Raw genomic sequence first — 15,506 nt, 5'->3', positions numbered from 1 at the left:
GCCAAAATCAAGAGTTGGACTCTCAACCGATGGAGCCACCCAGGCGCCCCCAGGTTGTCCTTTTTTAAAAAGGACATTTGTCCTTCAAAACATTGACAAATGTAGACACAAGTATAATGAGCCTCTGTGTACCCACCATCCACTTTAAGATTGATCAGTTCATGGACAACTTTGTTTCATCTCTACACCCACTCAGAGAGTTATTTTGTAGCAATTCATGAAATTTTTTTTAAAAGATTTTATTTTTGAGTAATCTGTGCACCCAACATGGGGCTCGAGCTCACAACCCCGAGATCGAGAGTTGCACACTCCACTCACTGAGCCAGCCAGGCGCCCCAGTTCATGGAATTGTAAATCAAACTAGGGAGATGACTCTCTGTTAATGTGACCTACACGGCTATTATTGTATTTTGTCAATCCTATGCTCCATGTTTTTTCACATCTCTGAAATTTGGATTCAGTGCACAGCTGATGGCATGCCACAGTTTAATTTGCAGTGATTTCTTTTCTTTCTTGATAATATAGAAAGTAGTGGGACGTCTTAAAATTGATGAAGTAGGAGAGTAAACCATTCCACACAGTATATTGTCACGTTCAAAACTGTGTCTTTAGATTTTAACAACTCTAAGTAAAGATTTTAACAATTTTAAAGAGAGATCAGCATGAGTTCGAGAAGTCAGGAAACAATGGGCTTCTTGATAGCAATGGGCTTGAGCTAGGCAGGAGAGAGAAATTTGGATTTAGGTCAGATAGGAAAAAAGAGGACTCCCCGTCTGTGGACGGACTTGAACAAAGACGCTGAGGTAGAAACAACTATGAGGTCCTCAACACAAGAGGCTTGGCCTGGAAAGTAAGTTCAGGCAGACACGGCGCGAGTGGATCATGAAAGTCTTTGAAGGACAAGAGTGTAGAGTGGATGAAGGAGAGAAAAGGGAGGCTCTCAGAGGTCTCCTTCTGCCTGAAGGATCTTGCATCTCCCTGTCACTGTGCCTGTCCTCCAGAGGCCTGGCCTCAGTGACTCTGAAGCCTTAAGGAACACCCCTGTCCTTTGAACCGTAACTTATTATCTGTGCATACCACTTTTTTTTCTGTTATGCAAAATATACTACCTCGTACAGTTTTTACCTTAATGTTTTTGTACTTGTTTAAATGTGCATTTATTTATTTTGAGAGGGGGGAGGTACAGGCAGAGGGAGAGAATCCCAGACAGGCTCCGTGCTGTCAGCACAGAGCCTGATGATGCAGGGTTTGAACCCACGAATCGCGAGCTCATGAGCCGAAAGCAAGAGTCAGTTAGGGGTGCCTGGGTGGCTCAGTCAGTTAAGCGCCCGACTCTTGATTTCGGCTCAGGTCATGATCTCACCATTGCTGAGTTCGAGCCCTGCATCGGGCTCTGCACTGACCGTGCAGAGTGTGCTTGGGATTCACTCTCTCCCCTCTCTCTCTGCCCCTACCCCACTTGCGCTCTCTCTCTCTCTCTCTCTTAAAATAAATTTAAAAACTTTAAAAAATTGTTTAAAAAAAAAAAAGCGGGGCGCCTGGGTGGCGCTGTCGGTTAGGCGTCCGACTTCAGCCAGGTCACGATCTCGCGGTCCGGGAGTTCGAGCCCCGCGTCAGGCTCTGGGCTGATGGCTCGGAGCCTGGAGCCTGTTTCTGATTCTGTGTCTCCCTCTCTCTCTGCCCCTCCCCCGTTCATGCTCTGTCTCTCTCTGTCCCAAAAATAAATAAAAAGCGTTGAAAAAAAAAATTAAAAAAAAAAAAAAAAGCAAGAGTCAGATGCTTAGCCGACTGAGCCACCCAGATGCCCCCCCACATTTTTGTATTTAAAAATTTTTATTTTATAAGCAATATAATAAGCACAATATCGCCCAGACTGTACCACTCTAGCAAGTGCCTCATGGTTTTTGCCCATCTCTGTTGTTGTTGATGCTTTGAACGGATACATGCCCTCTCCCCAGATAGAAGGTGGGACGCGTAGTTATTACCTGTGACTGCAAAGTGGGCATTCACCTCTTCCCTGCCATTGTATTCCCGGTGCTTGGTGCTGTCCTTAAGCCACGGCAGGCTCTCCAGGCCTATTAGGATGAAAGGAGTGAAAGGGAAAAATAGGCCCGCGCGAGTAATTTCTGTCTTCTTAAGGAAGCCTGATGAAAGATGGAAGTGTTGAGAAAAGGGACTGATGGAAGAAACCCTTCAAACAAACTCTTAGTAGGCACCCAGACAAACTAGAGCCCAGGGATGAGGGGAAGGACTAAACCAAAGATTATCTCAAGTCTGGCTCACAGGGCAATGAAAGCATCATCGGTACACAGAGGGAAGTTGGGAGGGCAATGCCGTGAGTGGCAAGGATATGGCAAGATGAATGCGGCTTTTTCGGTCACGAGCGTGAAGTGACAGTGAGGTGTCCAAGTGAAATCCAAGCACCTGGTCTGTGGGGAGGTTTCCTGAGGGAGAGGGAGGTGAGTCAGGAGACAGAAATGGCATCATTGCAGGTACTTGTAGCCCCTGCTCGAGCCTCCTCACGGTCCTCCCCTAACTCTGTTGTCCCAGGTTGTCTACACAGAACGATTTGAAAGTAGACAGGATCGCGACTCATCCTCCATTAACCTGATCCGCTGCTCGCATTTCGACAGCATGAACATGTGCCAGTCCGTGTCCCATGAGGAAGTACCGTACATCGTATCTTCCACGACTTACAGAAATCAAGGGCAAAGCTATGAGGACGTGGACAAAGTTTGGGTTTCTAATGACCCCCGTAGAAACAGCTTGATGCCACTGCCTGACGCTGTGGAAACCCAAGAGAGGAACAGGTCACTCCTTCCCTTCTCGGATACCTCTCATCTACCCAGCATCCACACCATTATCCTGGATTTCTCCATGGTACATTTCGTGGATTCACGGGCTTCAGTGTCCTTAAGACAAGTAAGTACTGAGCAGGGTTTCACAAGAGCTCCGATCCCCTCCTACCACTGTCCCCCCCCCCCCCCCACCAGCCCCGACCCTGATCGAATCCTCTGAGTCACTGATCAGCTGCTATGTGACCCCAGGGCCACTAGAAACTTGGACACTAAAGATAGTTTAAGGTCAACCGGAATGAAAAGGAAAGAAACCAACCCTGTTTTTTGAACTGGGGTTGGCTCTGTAAGCAAGGCATGTCACTTCTCAAAAAATCCAGAATGGAAAACAGCTATCTGTGCCATACCCAGCAACTCCCAGGATCTCCTGGGAGTTCACTGCACATCTTTTCAATAGGTCTGAATGCTACAGGAGAAAAAAAGCACACCAAGAATTCTCACTCTTCATCTGCTCTGAGGTAGACATTGTAAAACACCCTCAGATGTGAAGACATGATAAAATGGCCCTGGCAAGCCTGGGGCTGCCCAATCCGGAACCTACAGGATCTCCCCCAGTTCCCTCCTCATTGCCTGCATCATTGGGTGCAAAGGGCAGGGAAGACGTTTCCTTCAGAAGCCGTATCCCTGAGTCCCGGCTTCTCTCCTACTGATTTCTCTTGACAATTTTCATTCCTCTCCTTCTTATACAGCCTGGACAGTTTAGGTGCACAGCTAACTGTATCGGTTTTTATTGTTGATGTCTTCTAAGTACTGTATCTGCCTTTCAGCCAGCTTATCTCAGTTTACAGCCCTCTGCCTCACTCTTGCTCCTTTTGGTGGTGGCTCAGGTTTAAACATCCTGAACACCCACTTCCTGGACGCTGACTGCATCCACTTGTTTTGTTTTGTTTTGTTTTGTTTTGTTTTGTTTTTTGAGACCTGCTCCTTTGGTTGACTTTCCTTCTTTTATCCTCTTTTATCAAACTTTATTCCTAATTTATCCTATTCTTTTATCCTATTTTATCAAACTTTATTCCTAAAGAAATATGATTCTGTCTTAAGTGAGTCCAGTTCCTCTTTGGTTTGAGGCAACAGGAAGCTTCTCATAGCAGAAAGAACTCTGGTTGGCACTCTGTGGGTGTGTACTCTGTCCTGGGTTTGCTACTGTTCACTGTCCATCAGACCCGAGGTAATTTACTGAATTGCACCGGGCCTTCGTTTGCTCATCTATAAAATGAGAGACCTGGAGGGGGGGCACCTGGGTGGCTCAGTTGGTTGAGCATCCAACTTTGATTGGATTCAGGTCACAATCTCGCGGTTCATGAATTCGAGCCCCACATCAGGCTCGCTGCTGTCAGCCTGTCAATGCAGAGCCCACTTCAGATCCTCTGTCCCCCTCTCTCTGCCCCTCTTGCTTGTGTTCTCCCAAAAACAAATAAATATGTAAAAGATAAATAAATAAAACGAGACTTGGAAGAGATGAACGTTAAGGGCTTTCCCATCCAAGACATCCTCTTCTCCACCCCATTTTCAGATTCAGTTCTACTTGGTGATGTCTCAACTTTTGGGCTTCTCCATCTTAGGGTGTACTGCTGGGGTGCGTTCTCTTCTCCCATTCTCACTTGGTAGTTACTGCTTTAGATGTCATTAAACCTACATTATCAAATGCCTGCTACACGGCAGACTGAGTTGGGTACATTCATATACACTATTTCATTTAATTCTCCCACTAGCCCTGAGAGGCAAGTCATATTCCCCCTTAGGAGTTCTAGGCTCACAGCTAGTAAGTGGCCTGCCCAGCATGGGGACTCAAAGCATCTGACTTTATACCATTCTTCCTCCTGTTCTGTAGTAAGAGTGGTGCTATTCTGTCTCTCCCCTCTTGCTTTCCTTTTTTTGTGGAGGTACCATATGTTCTGGTCCTTGGCATAACCCATCCACACCTGGCCTGTGTTAATGACTTTCTACTCCAGCCCAATGTAGAGGCAATGTAGACACCTTTACTTTACAGCCTTCAGAGATTCGAGGTGCACTTTCTCACCTTAAAGTTACACATTTCTTCATTCCTTCTGTAATTGTTCTTCTATTTTTAAAAAGATTTAAATATTTATTTGTTTTTGAGAAAGAGCATAAGCAGGGGAGGGGAAGAGAGAGAGAAGGGGACAGAGGATCCAAAGCGGGGGCTTGGATGTGGGGCGTGAACTCACAAACTGTGAGATCATGACCTGAGCCGAAGTCGGACACTTAACGGACTGAGCCCCCAGGCGCCCCACCGTTCTCTAATTGTTTTTATACAGCCAATTGGAGGAAATCATTATTTTTTGTTTACTTTAACTTTGAAAACTTAAATTTACTGAAAAAAATCCCAGCAGTCATTCTTATTAGAGACAATCATGCAATTTAAGCTTCTTCCTAATTCATGAAATGTCATTCTCCCATTGCTTGTCATTTAGAGTATGTCCAGAGGCACTTGGGTGGCTCAGTCGGTTAAGCGTCCGTCTCTTGATTTCAGCTCAGGTCAGGATCTCATAGTTGTGAGATGGAGACTCGCATGGAGCTTCATCCTGGGTGTGGAGCTTGCTTAAGATTCTCTCTCTCTCTCTCTCTCCCTCTGCCAATAAACAAACAAACAAATAAAGTATGTCCATAGTGGCTCTTTATCAAATGACCATGATCAAGAATGATTTTCTTGTTTCCTCTTGGTAGTAAAAGAAGTATCAGGTTTTTGTGTTTTTGTTTTGGTTTGGTTTGGTTTGGTTTTGTTGAGAAAGAGAGAGAGCATGGGCAGAGGAGAGGGGCAGAGAGAGAGAGAGAGAGAGAGAGTCACAAGCAGGCACCACGCCCACATGGAGCCCAATGTGGGGCTTGATCTCAAGACCATGAGATCATGACCTGGACTGAAGTCAAGAGTCGGATGCTCAATCAACTGAGCCACCTAAGTGCCCCAACTAGAGTCTGTTTTATTTGTGTCTTTTGATATTTTAACTCCTTGCTCAGGGTTGGAGTCTATTCAATCTGAGAGTGTTAAGGTTAACATGGACTTTAAAAGTTATCGCACCAGAGCAGATATACTGGCTGAAGTAAACTTGAGGTCAGTATCTGATGTTTACTGATCTGCTACTCCTAAATATCTGCTGTTTTACTAAAGTTAAATGCAACTTTGCAGAGAAGTTCCAGATATGACCTTCAGGACTCCTGAATTCCATTCTCTACAATATCACTTGACCAGCTCTGAGCCTCGTTTTCCTCCTCTGCTCAGCGAACTCCAGGAAGAAGGGGGTCACATGCATACACTAAACAATAATACCAAGAACGGCTGTTCATGAAGGCTGTCCATTGTGTTCCCATCATATCCATGCCTGTCTCTCTTCTAGCACTGTCCTCAGTAGCCTTCTCTCTCTCTCTCTCTCTCTCTCTCTCTCTCTCTCTCTCTCCCTCTCTCTCTCTTTTAAGTTTATGTATTTATTTGGAAGGGGCGGGGCAGAGAGAGAGGGAGGGAGAGAGAATACCAAGTAGGCTCCACACTATTAGCACAGAGCCTGACACTGGGCTCGATCTCGTGAATCATGAGATCATGACCCGAGCCTAAATCAAGAGTCAGATACTTAAACAACTGAGCCACCCAGGCTCCCCAGAAGCATTATCTCTTTATGGGAACTGTTTCCCCCACCCCTGCCCCCCAGAGACTATGGGCAACACTCCCTCTCACTCCCCACCTCACATGAGACCATCTGATTCTCTTTTGTATTCCTAGCACTTTAGACATTTCCTGGCATATGGAAGTCCATGCATCAAATGTTTATAGAGCTGAACTGGAATGCAGAGGTACATATACCCAGACAAGTGAATGGCCAAAGGGGTATTAAGACTCCTCTAATTAGAAGGCTCTTTCGTAGTGTGTGTGAAGATCACTAACGCTGATTTACTCTCTCCCCACAGATGTGCAACGCTTTCCAAAATGCCAACATTTTGGTGCTCTTTTCAGGGTGTCACAGTGAGTATCCTTCACCCTATGAGAGGACTGTTTGTACCCTGGGTGCTGTCCTCCTCAGGCGTCTGACCCTGTGTACGTTCTGGGTTTGGTTTGCAGCTTCTGTGGTCAAGGCATTTGAGAAGAATGATTTCTTTGATGCTGGCATCACCAAGGCCCAGCTCTTCCTCACCCTCCACGATGCCGTGCTATTTGCCTTGTCAAGGAAGTTTCCAGAGTCCTCCGAGTTAAGCGTGGATGAATCTGAGACAGTGATACGGGAAGCCTACTCAGAAAGAGACAAGGTTGGATGATGTGAAGCATCACGGTGTGGGGCGAGCAGTAAGGAGACACCTGATTAAGTAGAGATGAGCAATGTCCAGGAAAGGCTTTTGAGTATGGCTGGGCCAGACTTTGAGATGTTGAAGTGCTCCCTTATCAGTTGGTAAATAACAGTGGACCTGAATCCCAAGTTCCCCCACTGCTATGGCATCTGGGTGTATTCAGGACCCTTTCCCAACTGAAGAGAGGGTTACCCAACCCAGCAGAGGTCTCAAGGATTCTTTTATAGCAAGCTTGATTAGTGCCAGTGCCATCCCAAATTCCTGAATATTTTAAGTATCTCCACCAGCTATACCTTTAGAATCCATGCCTACACCACCCTTGGGATGAAAAATAGAACTAATGAATTCACAGAGGTAAAGATCTGCCAGTCTAACATTTTGGCTATTATTTACATTGTGAGTAATATATAAGATTTACTCAACCTGAAAAATGCAAAGGAGAATGATACATAAGCCAGAACTTTTAGCTGTCTATTAATACTAAGTAAAGGCCTGGGCCAACTGCAGTGTTTTTATTTGATTTTTATTTTTTTAAGTTTATTTATTTTTGAGAGAGAGAGAGAGAGAGAGAGCGAGGGAATGAGTGGGGGAAGGGCAGAGAGCAAGGAGGACACAGGATATGAAGCGGGCTCCAAGCTGTCAGCACAGAGCCTGATGTGGGACTTGAACTCACAAACCATGAGATCACGACCTGAGCTGAAGTCGGCAGCTTAACTGACTGAGCCACCCAGGTGCCCCCCTACTTCAGTGTTTTTAAATCAGAGTCTGTGAAGGTTAAATGTGCCCCCCCCCACAAAGAAAAGGAAATTAAAACACAGATGGGCACCAAACATTATCTAACAACTAGAAATTATTTTTTTTTATTTTTTTAACCTATATTTTTGAGAGAGAGAGACAGACAGAGTGCAAGCGGGGGGCGGGGAGGCAGAGAGAGAGGAAGACATAGAATCTGAAGAAGGCTCAGGGTTCTGAGCTGTCAGCACAGATCCCAACGCGGGGTTGAACTCACGAACCAAACTGTAAGATCATGACCACAGCTGAGGTTGGAACCTCAACCAACTGAGCCACCCAGGCACCCCTAGAAATTATTTTTTAATTAAATCCCTGATTCTTTGACTTATTACATTTTAATCATGTTTGAATTTTTTATGACAAGAGAATGTATTACCAGAGCAATAAAGTGTGGATTTTTTTTTTTGAAAACTTTAAGTAAAGTAAAAGATATCCAAGCTTATAAAACATGGCCTTTTTCTTTCTTCTTCTTTTTAACATAATGTATTTCCCTTGCTTATTGAGAATTCTCACAGGTTCTGTGCCTCCGCTTATCCAGAGCAACTTTTTCCTCAATGGACATATTTTTTCTATTCTGCTCTATAGTCCACTCCCGTCTATAAAATCATAGAGTCACAAAACCTTTCAGTTGGAAGAAATCTCAGAGCTTCTTAGGCCCATTCCCACCTGGAGTAACCATTCTTTTAACAACATGTCTGGCCAGCAGTCCCTCTGCTTATGTTTGGAGATTTCCTGTGGTTCTCAAACGTTAGTATGCGTCTGAGTCACCAAAATCTGCTGTTAAAACACTGACTGCTGGGCCGTCTCTGTAGCCCCATCTCACCTAAATTTCTGATTCAATGGGTCTGGGGTAGGGTCTGAGAATTTGCATTGCTAACAAGTACTGGGTAATACTGATGCTAACAATACAGAAACTACACTTTGAGAACCACTGCCTTAGAGATTCAATGTGCATTTTTTGCTATCAAAGTCTAGTGTCCCGGCAATCTTTGGGTATGTGCCAGACATTGTATTTAGAAAGTGTTTATAAAAATACTCTGAGATCCAGGATGATGTTTTTCTTCTGGAAAGAACTTCATTGTTTTGCCAAGTCCCTGGAGGCACTAGCAATCCAGGGTAACTGATCTGATTTTAGGACTCAAGGTGTTCTAGGCCATCCAGATGACCCACAGCCCAGCTGCAGTCTCTGGGAAGGTACGTCACAGACCCTCCCTTGGCAGACCCTAGAATGCAATTTTGGCAACCTTAAGCCCTCAAAGCTGTCAAAAGCACTGTTCTCTGCATATATGTGCCACTTCGAGATCATCACATACCTTCTACAAAAGTGGTCCCAAATGCCAGACTCACCTCTATAGATTTTCACCTTTTCCAAATCTTCATTATAATCTTGTTAGCTTTATGGTATCTTCAAGCAGAAGTTTTAAAATATTTTATTCAGGGGCACCTGGGTGGCTTAGTCAATTAAGTGTCCAACTCTTGGTTTTGGCTCAGGTCATGAACTCATGGTTTATGAGTTTGAGTCTCACATCAGGCTCTGCAGTGACAGTGTGGAGCCTGCTTGGGATTCTCTCACTCTCCCTCTCTCTCTGCCCCTCCTGTGCATGTTCTCTCTCTCTCTCTCTCTCTCTCTCTCTCTCTCTCTCTCTCTCTCTCAAAATAAATAAATAAACTTTAAAAAATAAATAAAAATAAAATATTTTACCCAGCTCTCCTGGCCGTCCTCAGTAGGAGGGTGGGTCTGAATTATGTAGTCTGCCTTTTCTATAAGTGAAAGTTTCTCTGTTTTATTTATAAATTATGATACACTTGACAGATTTACGTTATGTATTACATTGCCTTTCCCATATTAACCTTTCTTATTTTCTGTTTGCCTTTTGTTTAGAATGTCATTCTCACTTAGGAAGTAAACTAATCATTTATGTTTTCTTCTAGATTTTAATGTTTTAAGTGTTTATATATTATGCTTTTTAATCTAGGTAAAATGTATTTCAGTGTATGGGGTTAAAGAATAATCTTTTATTTTTTTTATCTGTACAGCTAACAATTCTGAGAAAACTCATCTATTGAATAAGCTTTCTTTCCTCTGCTGATTTGAAATGCTATTTTCATAAAATATTACATTATTATGAAAACTGAAGTCTATTTATAGCATAATTTTTGTTTCATTGTTGTTAATAGCTTTAATATAGATTTATAACACATTTACTGTTTGGTTTGAAGTCTACTTCAAAATTTGCTAAATCATTCTCACCAATTTATTCTTCCAAGCAAATTTTTGAATCTTTTGTTAGCATCCCCCCACAAAAGAATCCCATTGGAATTCTCATTACAATTGCATTAGAAATATAAAATAAATTGAGAATTGATATCTTTCCAGTATTTGTTCATCTTATTGAAGAACATGAGCTGTCTTTGTATTTATTCAGTCTTTTTTTTTTAAGTTTATTTATTTATTTTGAGAGATAGTGAATTCCAGAGGGGCAGAGAGTGAGGGAAAGAAAGAGCATCCCAAGCAGGCTCCACACTGTCAGCACAGAGCCTGATGAGGGGCTTGGAATTCACAAGCCGTGAGATGGCGACCTGAGCTGAAATCAGGAGTCGGAGGCTTAACGGACTGAGCCACTCAGGCACCCCATTCAGTCTTTTAAATGTTGCATTCATAGTAAGGTTTTGTGACTTTCTTTCCTTTTTTTAAATTTCTTTTTTTTTTTAAGTTTATTTATTTATTTATTTATTTAGAGAGAGAGAGCATGTGCAGGAGAGGCAGAGTGAGAGGGAGAGAGAGGATCCCAAGCAGGCTCTGTCAGTGCAAAGAGCCTGATGGCGGGGCTCAAACCTATGAACCTGTGAGATTATGACCTGAGTCAGACATTCAACCATCCAGAGCCACCCAGGTGTCCCTGTGACTTTCTTTGTATAGACAAATCCTAGATACTTTATACTTTGTTTTACATATGTATTGCTTTTTGAAATTAACATTCTTTTTTAATTATATTTTCTACCTGGCAATTGCCAGCCTGTGATAAACCTACTGATTTGTATAAAATTATTTGGCTACATTTGTGAATCCTTTTACCAGACCTAAAAGGTTGCATTGGTAATTCTCTTGAGCTTTCCAGATTGAAAAAAAATATTTTCTACAAATAATATAAATACCTTATTTTCCAGTTGTCAAAATTCTTATCTCAGTATCATATATTATAGCATTAGCTACATCTCCCAGAACAATGTAAGTACTAGTGGGTGGTCTTGTCTTACTCCTGAATTTTATGAGACAAACTTCTTATACATTTCTATTAAGGTGGTAACAGTTGGCTTAAGATAGACATTATATTTACCGTGTTTTTTTAAAAAAAAGTATTTTTCTAGTTTACTAACATTCTTATCAGGACTTACATTAAGATTTCATATTGAATATGTCAAATTTTTTTCTAGCATTTAAACTAGGGAAGCCTAGGAGAGGAGCAAGTTCTACTACAGATGTATTGCATTCAAGATGCCTGTTAAACATCCAAGTGGAAATGTCAGAATGGCAGTGGGTACCTGAACAAACAGATCAGGGGAAGGGTTATGATCAAAAAGTCACTGGCACATAGATGATAATGAAAATTATGGGACTAAATAAAATTGCCTATGGAAGGAGTGTAGATGCAGAAGAGAAGCCCTGAGGCTTGCCAACATTTAGAAATCCAAAAGAAATAGAGGAGACAACAAGGAGACCAGAAAGAAGCAACCAGGGAGGAAAGAGGAAAAGCCAAAGAGTATTGTGTGACAGAAGAGGGAAAACTATTTCAGGAGAGGTGAAAGTTGATAATTGTTTTTTTTTTTAATTTTTTTTTATTTGACGTTTATTTATTTTTGAGACATAGAGAGACAGAGCACGAACGGGAGAGGGTCAGAGAGAGAGGGAGACACAGAATCTGAAACAGGCTCCTAGCTGTCAGCACAGAGCCCGATGCGGGGCTCGAACTCACGGACTGTGAGATCATGACCTGAGCCAAAGTCGGTCGCCCAACCGACTGAGCCACCCAGGTGCCCCGAAAGTTGATAATTCTATGGAATGCTGCTGTAAAACTGATTGACCAAGCCTATGGGGCATCTGCTAGGTGATAGGCTCAGTCACTGGTACTGGGGATATCAAAAACCAGGCACTGCCCCACCTCAAAGAGCTTAGAGTCTAATAGGGGAAATAGATTTATAAATTACAAAAAGCAATACATTACTGGCACTATGACAGAAGTGTGAGTGAAGTATAGATGAAACACAAAGGAAGCTGAGATCCTGGTTGATCGTCTTTGATCTGAATCTGGAATGATGAATAAGTGTATGTGGATAAGATGGAGAAGGACAAGGCAGGCACAGGGAACAGCATGAGCAAAGGTAAGCAGAAGTCAGGCATCTTTAGTTAACTTTATGGCCAGAGTAGTGTTGGGGACCACAGACATAGGTAAAGCTAAAGAAGATGACAAGAAGCCAGGTCACGAAGGGCCTTACATGCCCTGCCAAGAATCACACAGGGGGTTGGAAAGACAAGTAAGATCAAGAAGACAAGATGTTTCAGAATGCTATCAAGACCACTGCTGTTTTAATGGTTGACCATGAAACCCAGGCTAGCTAGAAAAGCCAAAGAAATCAGAAGTTATGGATTGACAGAGCCTGAAGAATAGTGAGTAACTGAGGAACCAGAGGTTGCAAAGATGAAAAGCAGATGTGGCCAGGAAGATTTCCTATTTTGCCAGGAACTCATGATTTCTTGGTGTCTTAAGTCCTTTTGTATTCTGAAATTCCTTGACTGTTCAAAAGCTAAATTAAGTTGTAAATTTTAACCCATTTAATTGTGTGTATTTTAGAATGGAGAGCCAAGACGTGAAATGAGCGGCAATCTTCCAGAAGTCTCTAAAAACGCAAATCCAGACTACATCATGATGCAGGAACCGATAACAAAGGAGGAGTTGGAGCTAGACCTGGAGCTGGAGCCCACAGTGGAATCAGAGCAAGAGACTGGACTAGATCTCGAGCTGGACCTGACTCATGGGATGGAGCCTGAGTCAGAGCTAGAGCCTGAATCTGAGCTAGAGCCTGAAATAGAGCTAGAGCCTGAGTTGGAGCCTGAGCCCGAGCCCGAGGCTGAGCTCGAGGCTGAGCTCAAACCCAGGCCAAGGGCTCACACTTATCCTTGGCAGCAGTACTGGTCTCTGTATCCGTCTACACTTCCCAGATCTCCAGTTCAGGCTCGGCGTGGGACACCGTCAGTTGAGAGGAGGCGTCAACATATGAGTTTATATTCACCCAAGGACAGTAATACTGAAGACTGTTAGGAAATGAACTGGGAATAAGGAGTCAGATTCCCTTGGCAAACCCTCCCCACCCAAATGGGGTCACTTGGTCAGAAGACCTAGACTAGTTACAAACTAGCAATACTTGATTTGGGACTCCTTCATCTGCTGGCCTCTTCCTTGCTCAACACGGATGTCACTCCCAGATCACAATGCTAAACACCAAGAGTTATCTCTGAATTCCCTATCTAGGCTTACCTCATCTCACCATCAGCAGATATTCTAGTAAAGGATTTCCTTCTTTGCACACCCCGTACTCTGGGGGTTTTGTCCAAGCATCTCTAACTTACTTCTCTCATCTCCGTTCCCCTTTCTCCAAAGAGATGAGACTCAAATAAAATATACAACTCTAGTTACATTTGGACACTTCCTGCATCTTTCCCTTCTCTATAGTCTATATGCCTAAAGAAAGGTTGGGTGGGAGAAATTCCAGAAGTGGGTGGACATGGTGAAGAAGATATAAGCAAGAAAAAGAAAAACTGGGTGGCATTTGTATTTTATATGCAAGGTATCTTCATTAAACACTGGTGGTGGAAATGGGGAAGTAGATAGGTTAAGTTAAGCCGGCCTGCAAGGCTTATAATCTAAGGAACTGTTACGCTGAAAACACTTTTGTCATCACTCCAAGAGCAGGATGTTTTCCTAATCCTACCACTGTTTCAGAAGACTAGTCAGCTGTACCAACTGATGAGAAGGTTAGCTCTATAGAGCTCTATTTGGTATCCAGATTCATATTCACCACTGTTTCGTCCTTACAAGTTTTTAAGATACAAGCAATCTAGAATCTGTATTCTTCAACGTTTATTTATTTTTGGGACAGAGAGAGACAGAGCATGAACGGGGAAGGGGCAGAGAGAGAGGGAGACACAGAGTCGGAAACAGGCTCCAGGCTCTGAGCCATCAGCCCAGAGCCTGACGCGGGGCTCGAACTCACGGACCGCAAGATCGTGACCTGGCTGAAGTTGGACGCTCAGCCGACTGCGCCACCCAGGCGCCCCTAGAATCTGTATTCTTAGTGGACCAAACTTGGAGTCTATGACAGACACAACCTCTTAGGAATTGGAAAAGTCAGTCATTACTAGTTTGGTCCAAATCCATTTTAAAAATTTCCCCCTCCCCCATTAAAAAATACCTAGTATTAAGCTACAAGCAAAAGATAAATATAGACCCCTGGGCAAAGGTTTATGGAATCCTGAATTTTATTTTCCACTCAATAAACAAGACTCCTCTTGCTTGGATACTTAATTTCTCTCACCCGTTGGGTTAAAGAAATTCTTATTAAAATATGTCTCTTATCACAGAGATGACATGTGCAATCACTCAGTCTACAAACATTCACTAAGCATCTGCTCCACACACACCCCAAACAGTGCAGTAGATAGAACAATATTAGCCCTACTTTACACGTATAAACTGAGGCTCGGATAAGTTTTGTAACTAGCCCGAGGTCATATACAACTGTACCCTAAAAGAGGTGGGAGCCCAAGTCACAGGCTTCCTTTGTTCATGCTTACATTGTACATTTATTGAACTCCTACTGTGTGCCAGGAACTGTCCCAGGTGCTGAAGATACAAGATGAACAGAAGAGATGACAAAAATGATTATAAATTGTGATAAGTACCTTGAAGGTAAAATATAAGAAAGTCTACAGGCATACATTAGGAGGGCCTGAACCTACCTCAGGTGTCAAAGAAGTTCTCCCTACAACAATGACCTATGACCTGGCACCTGAAGGATGAGTAGAAGTTAGACCTAAAGTAAGTTCCAATGATTGCTAGGAGGGCAGAGACAAATGGGAAACCAAGAGTGGTGACCATGGGTAGGTACAAAATCTGAGTACCCAGGAACACAGCTAGGTGTAACCTTATGGTAATTGCTATGGCACCAAGGGCCCAATCAGATGCTGGGTCAGACCCAGAATGAATTGTCAAGGTGGCAAGGGCAGGCACAGTAATTTGTCAAGACCAAGAAAGTATTTCACACTTAAAACAGGAGACTAGAAATATTTGGAGAGCCCAGTTTCTGTGGACTGCCTCCCTCTCACACCAGCCGCCTTCTATTCCTGCATTCCCATCAGAGGAAGGCCTTTAAATACAGAATGAGTTGGCTTCTGACACTTGACTAGCAAGTGGTAGAGTTTAGACTCTGGTGCTTTCTGCTGCAACTACAACATAGCTAAATCTTGGCATTGGTGCATGACATCAGAAAGACCCAACTAGATGCTTGGAC

At 43.2% G+C, this 15,506-nt stretch overlaps 1 protein-coding gene across 1 annotated transcript in view; it reads left to right on the top strand.

Annotated features, from left to right (window-relative positions):
- The window catches only part of SLC26A8 (solute carrier family 26 member 8), an 85,393-nt gene extending 71,328 nt beyond the window's left edge, over positions 1-14,065 (top strand). Inside the window, exons 17-20 of the mRNA XM_030315358.1 lie at positions 2,551-2,922; positions 6,774-6,828; positions 6,925-7,109; positions 12,791-14,065. Of these exons, the coding sequence (XP_030171218.1) occupies positions 2,551-2,922; positions 6,774-6,828; positions 6,925-7,109; positions 12,791-13,258 (1,080 nt within the window). The 3' untranslated portion in view covers positions 13,259-14,065. The remainder of the gene's footprint in view (positions 1-2,550; positions 2,923-6,773; positions 6,829-6,924; positions 7,110-12,790) is intronic.
- The last annotated feature ends 1,441 nt before the right edge of the window (positions 14,066-15,506 follow it).

Source organism: Lynx canadensis, chromosome B2 (assembly GCF_007474595.2).
Source record: "Lynx canadensis isolate LIC74 chromosome B2, mLynCan4.pri.v2, whole genome shotgun sequence".
NCBI classification, from domain to species: Eukaryota; Metazoa; Chordata; class Mammalia; order Carnivora; family Felidae; genus Lynx; species Lynx canadensis.
The sequence above is the reverse complement of the archived record's forward strand: the minus strand, read 5'-3'. Positions and strand labels throughout refer to the sequence as shown.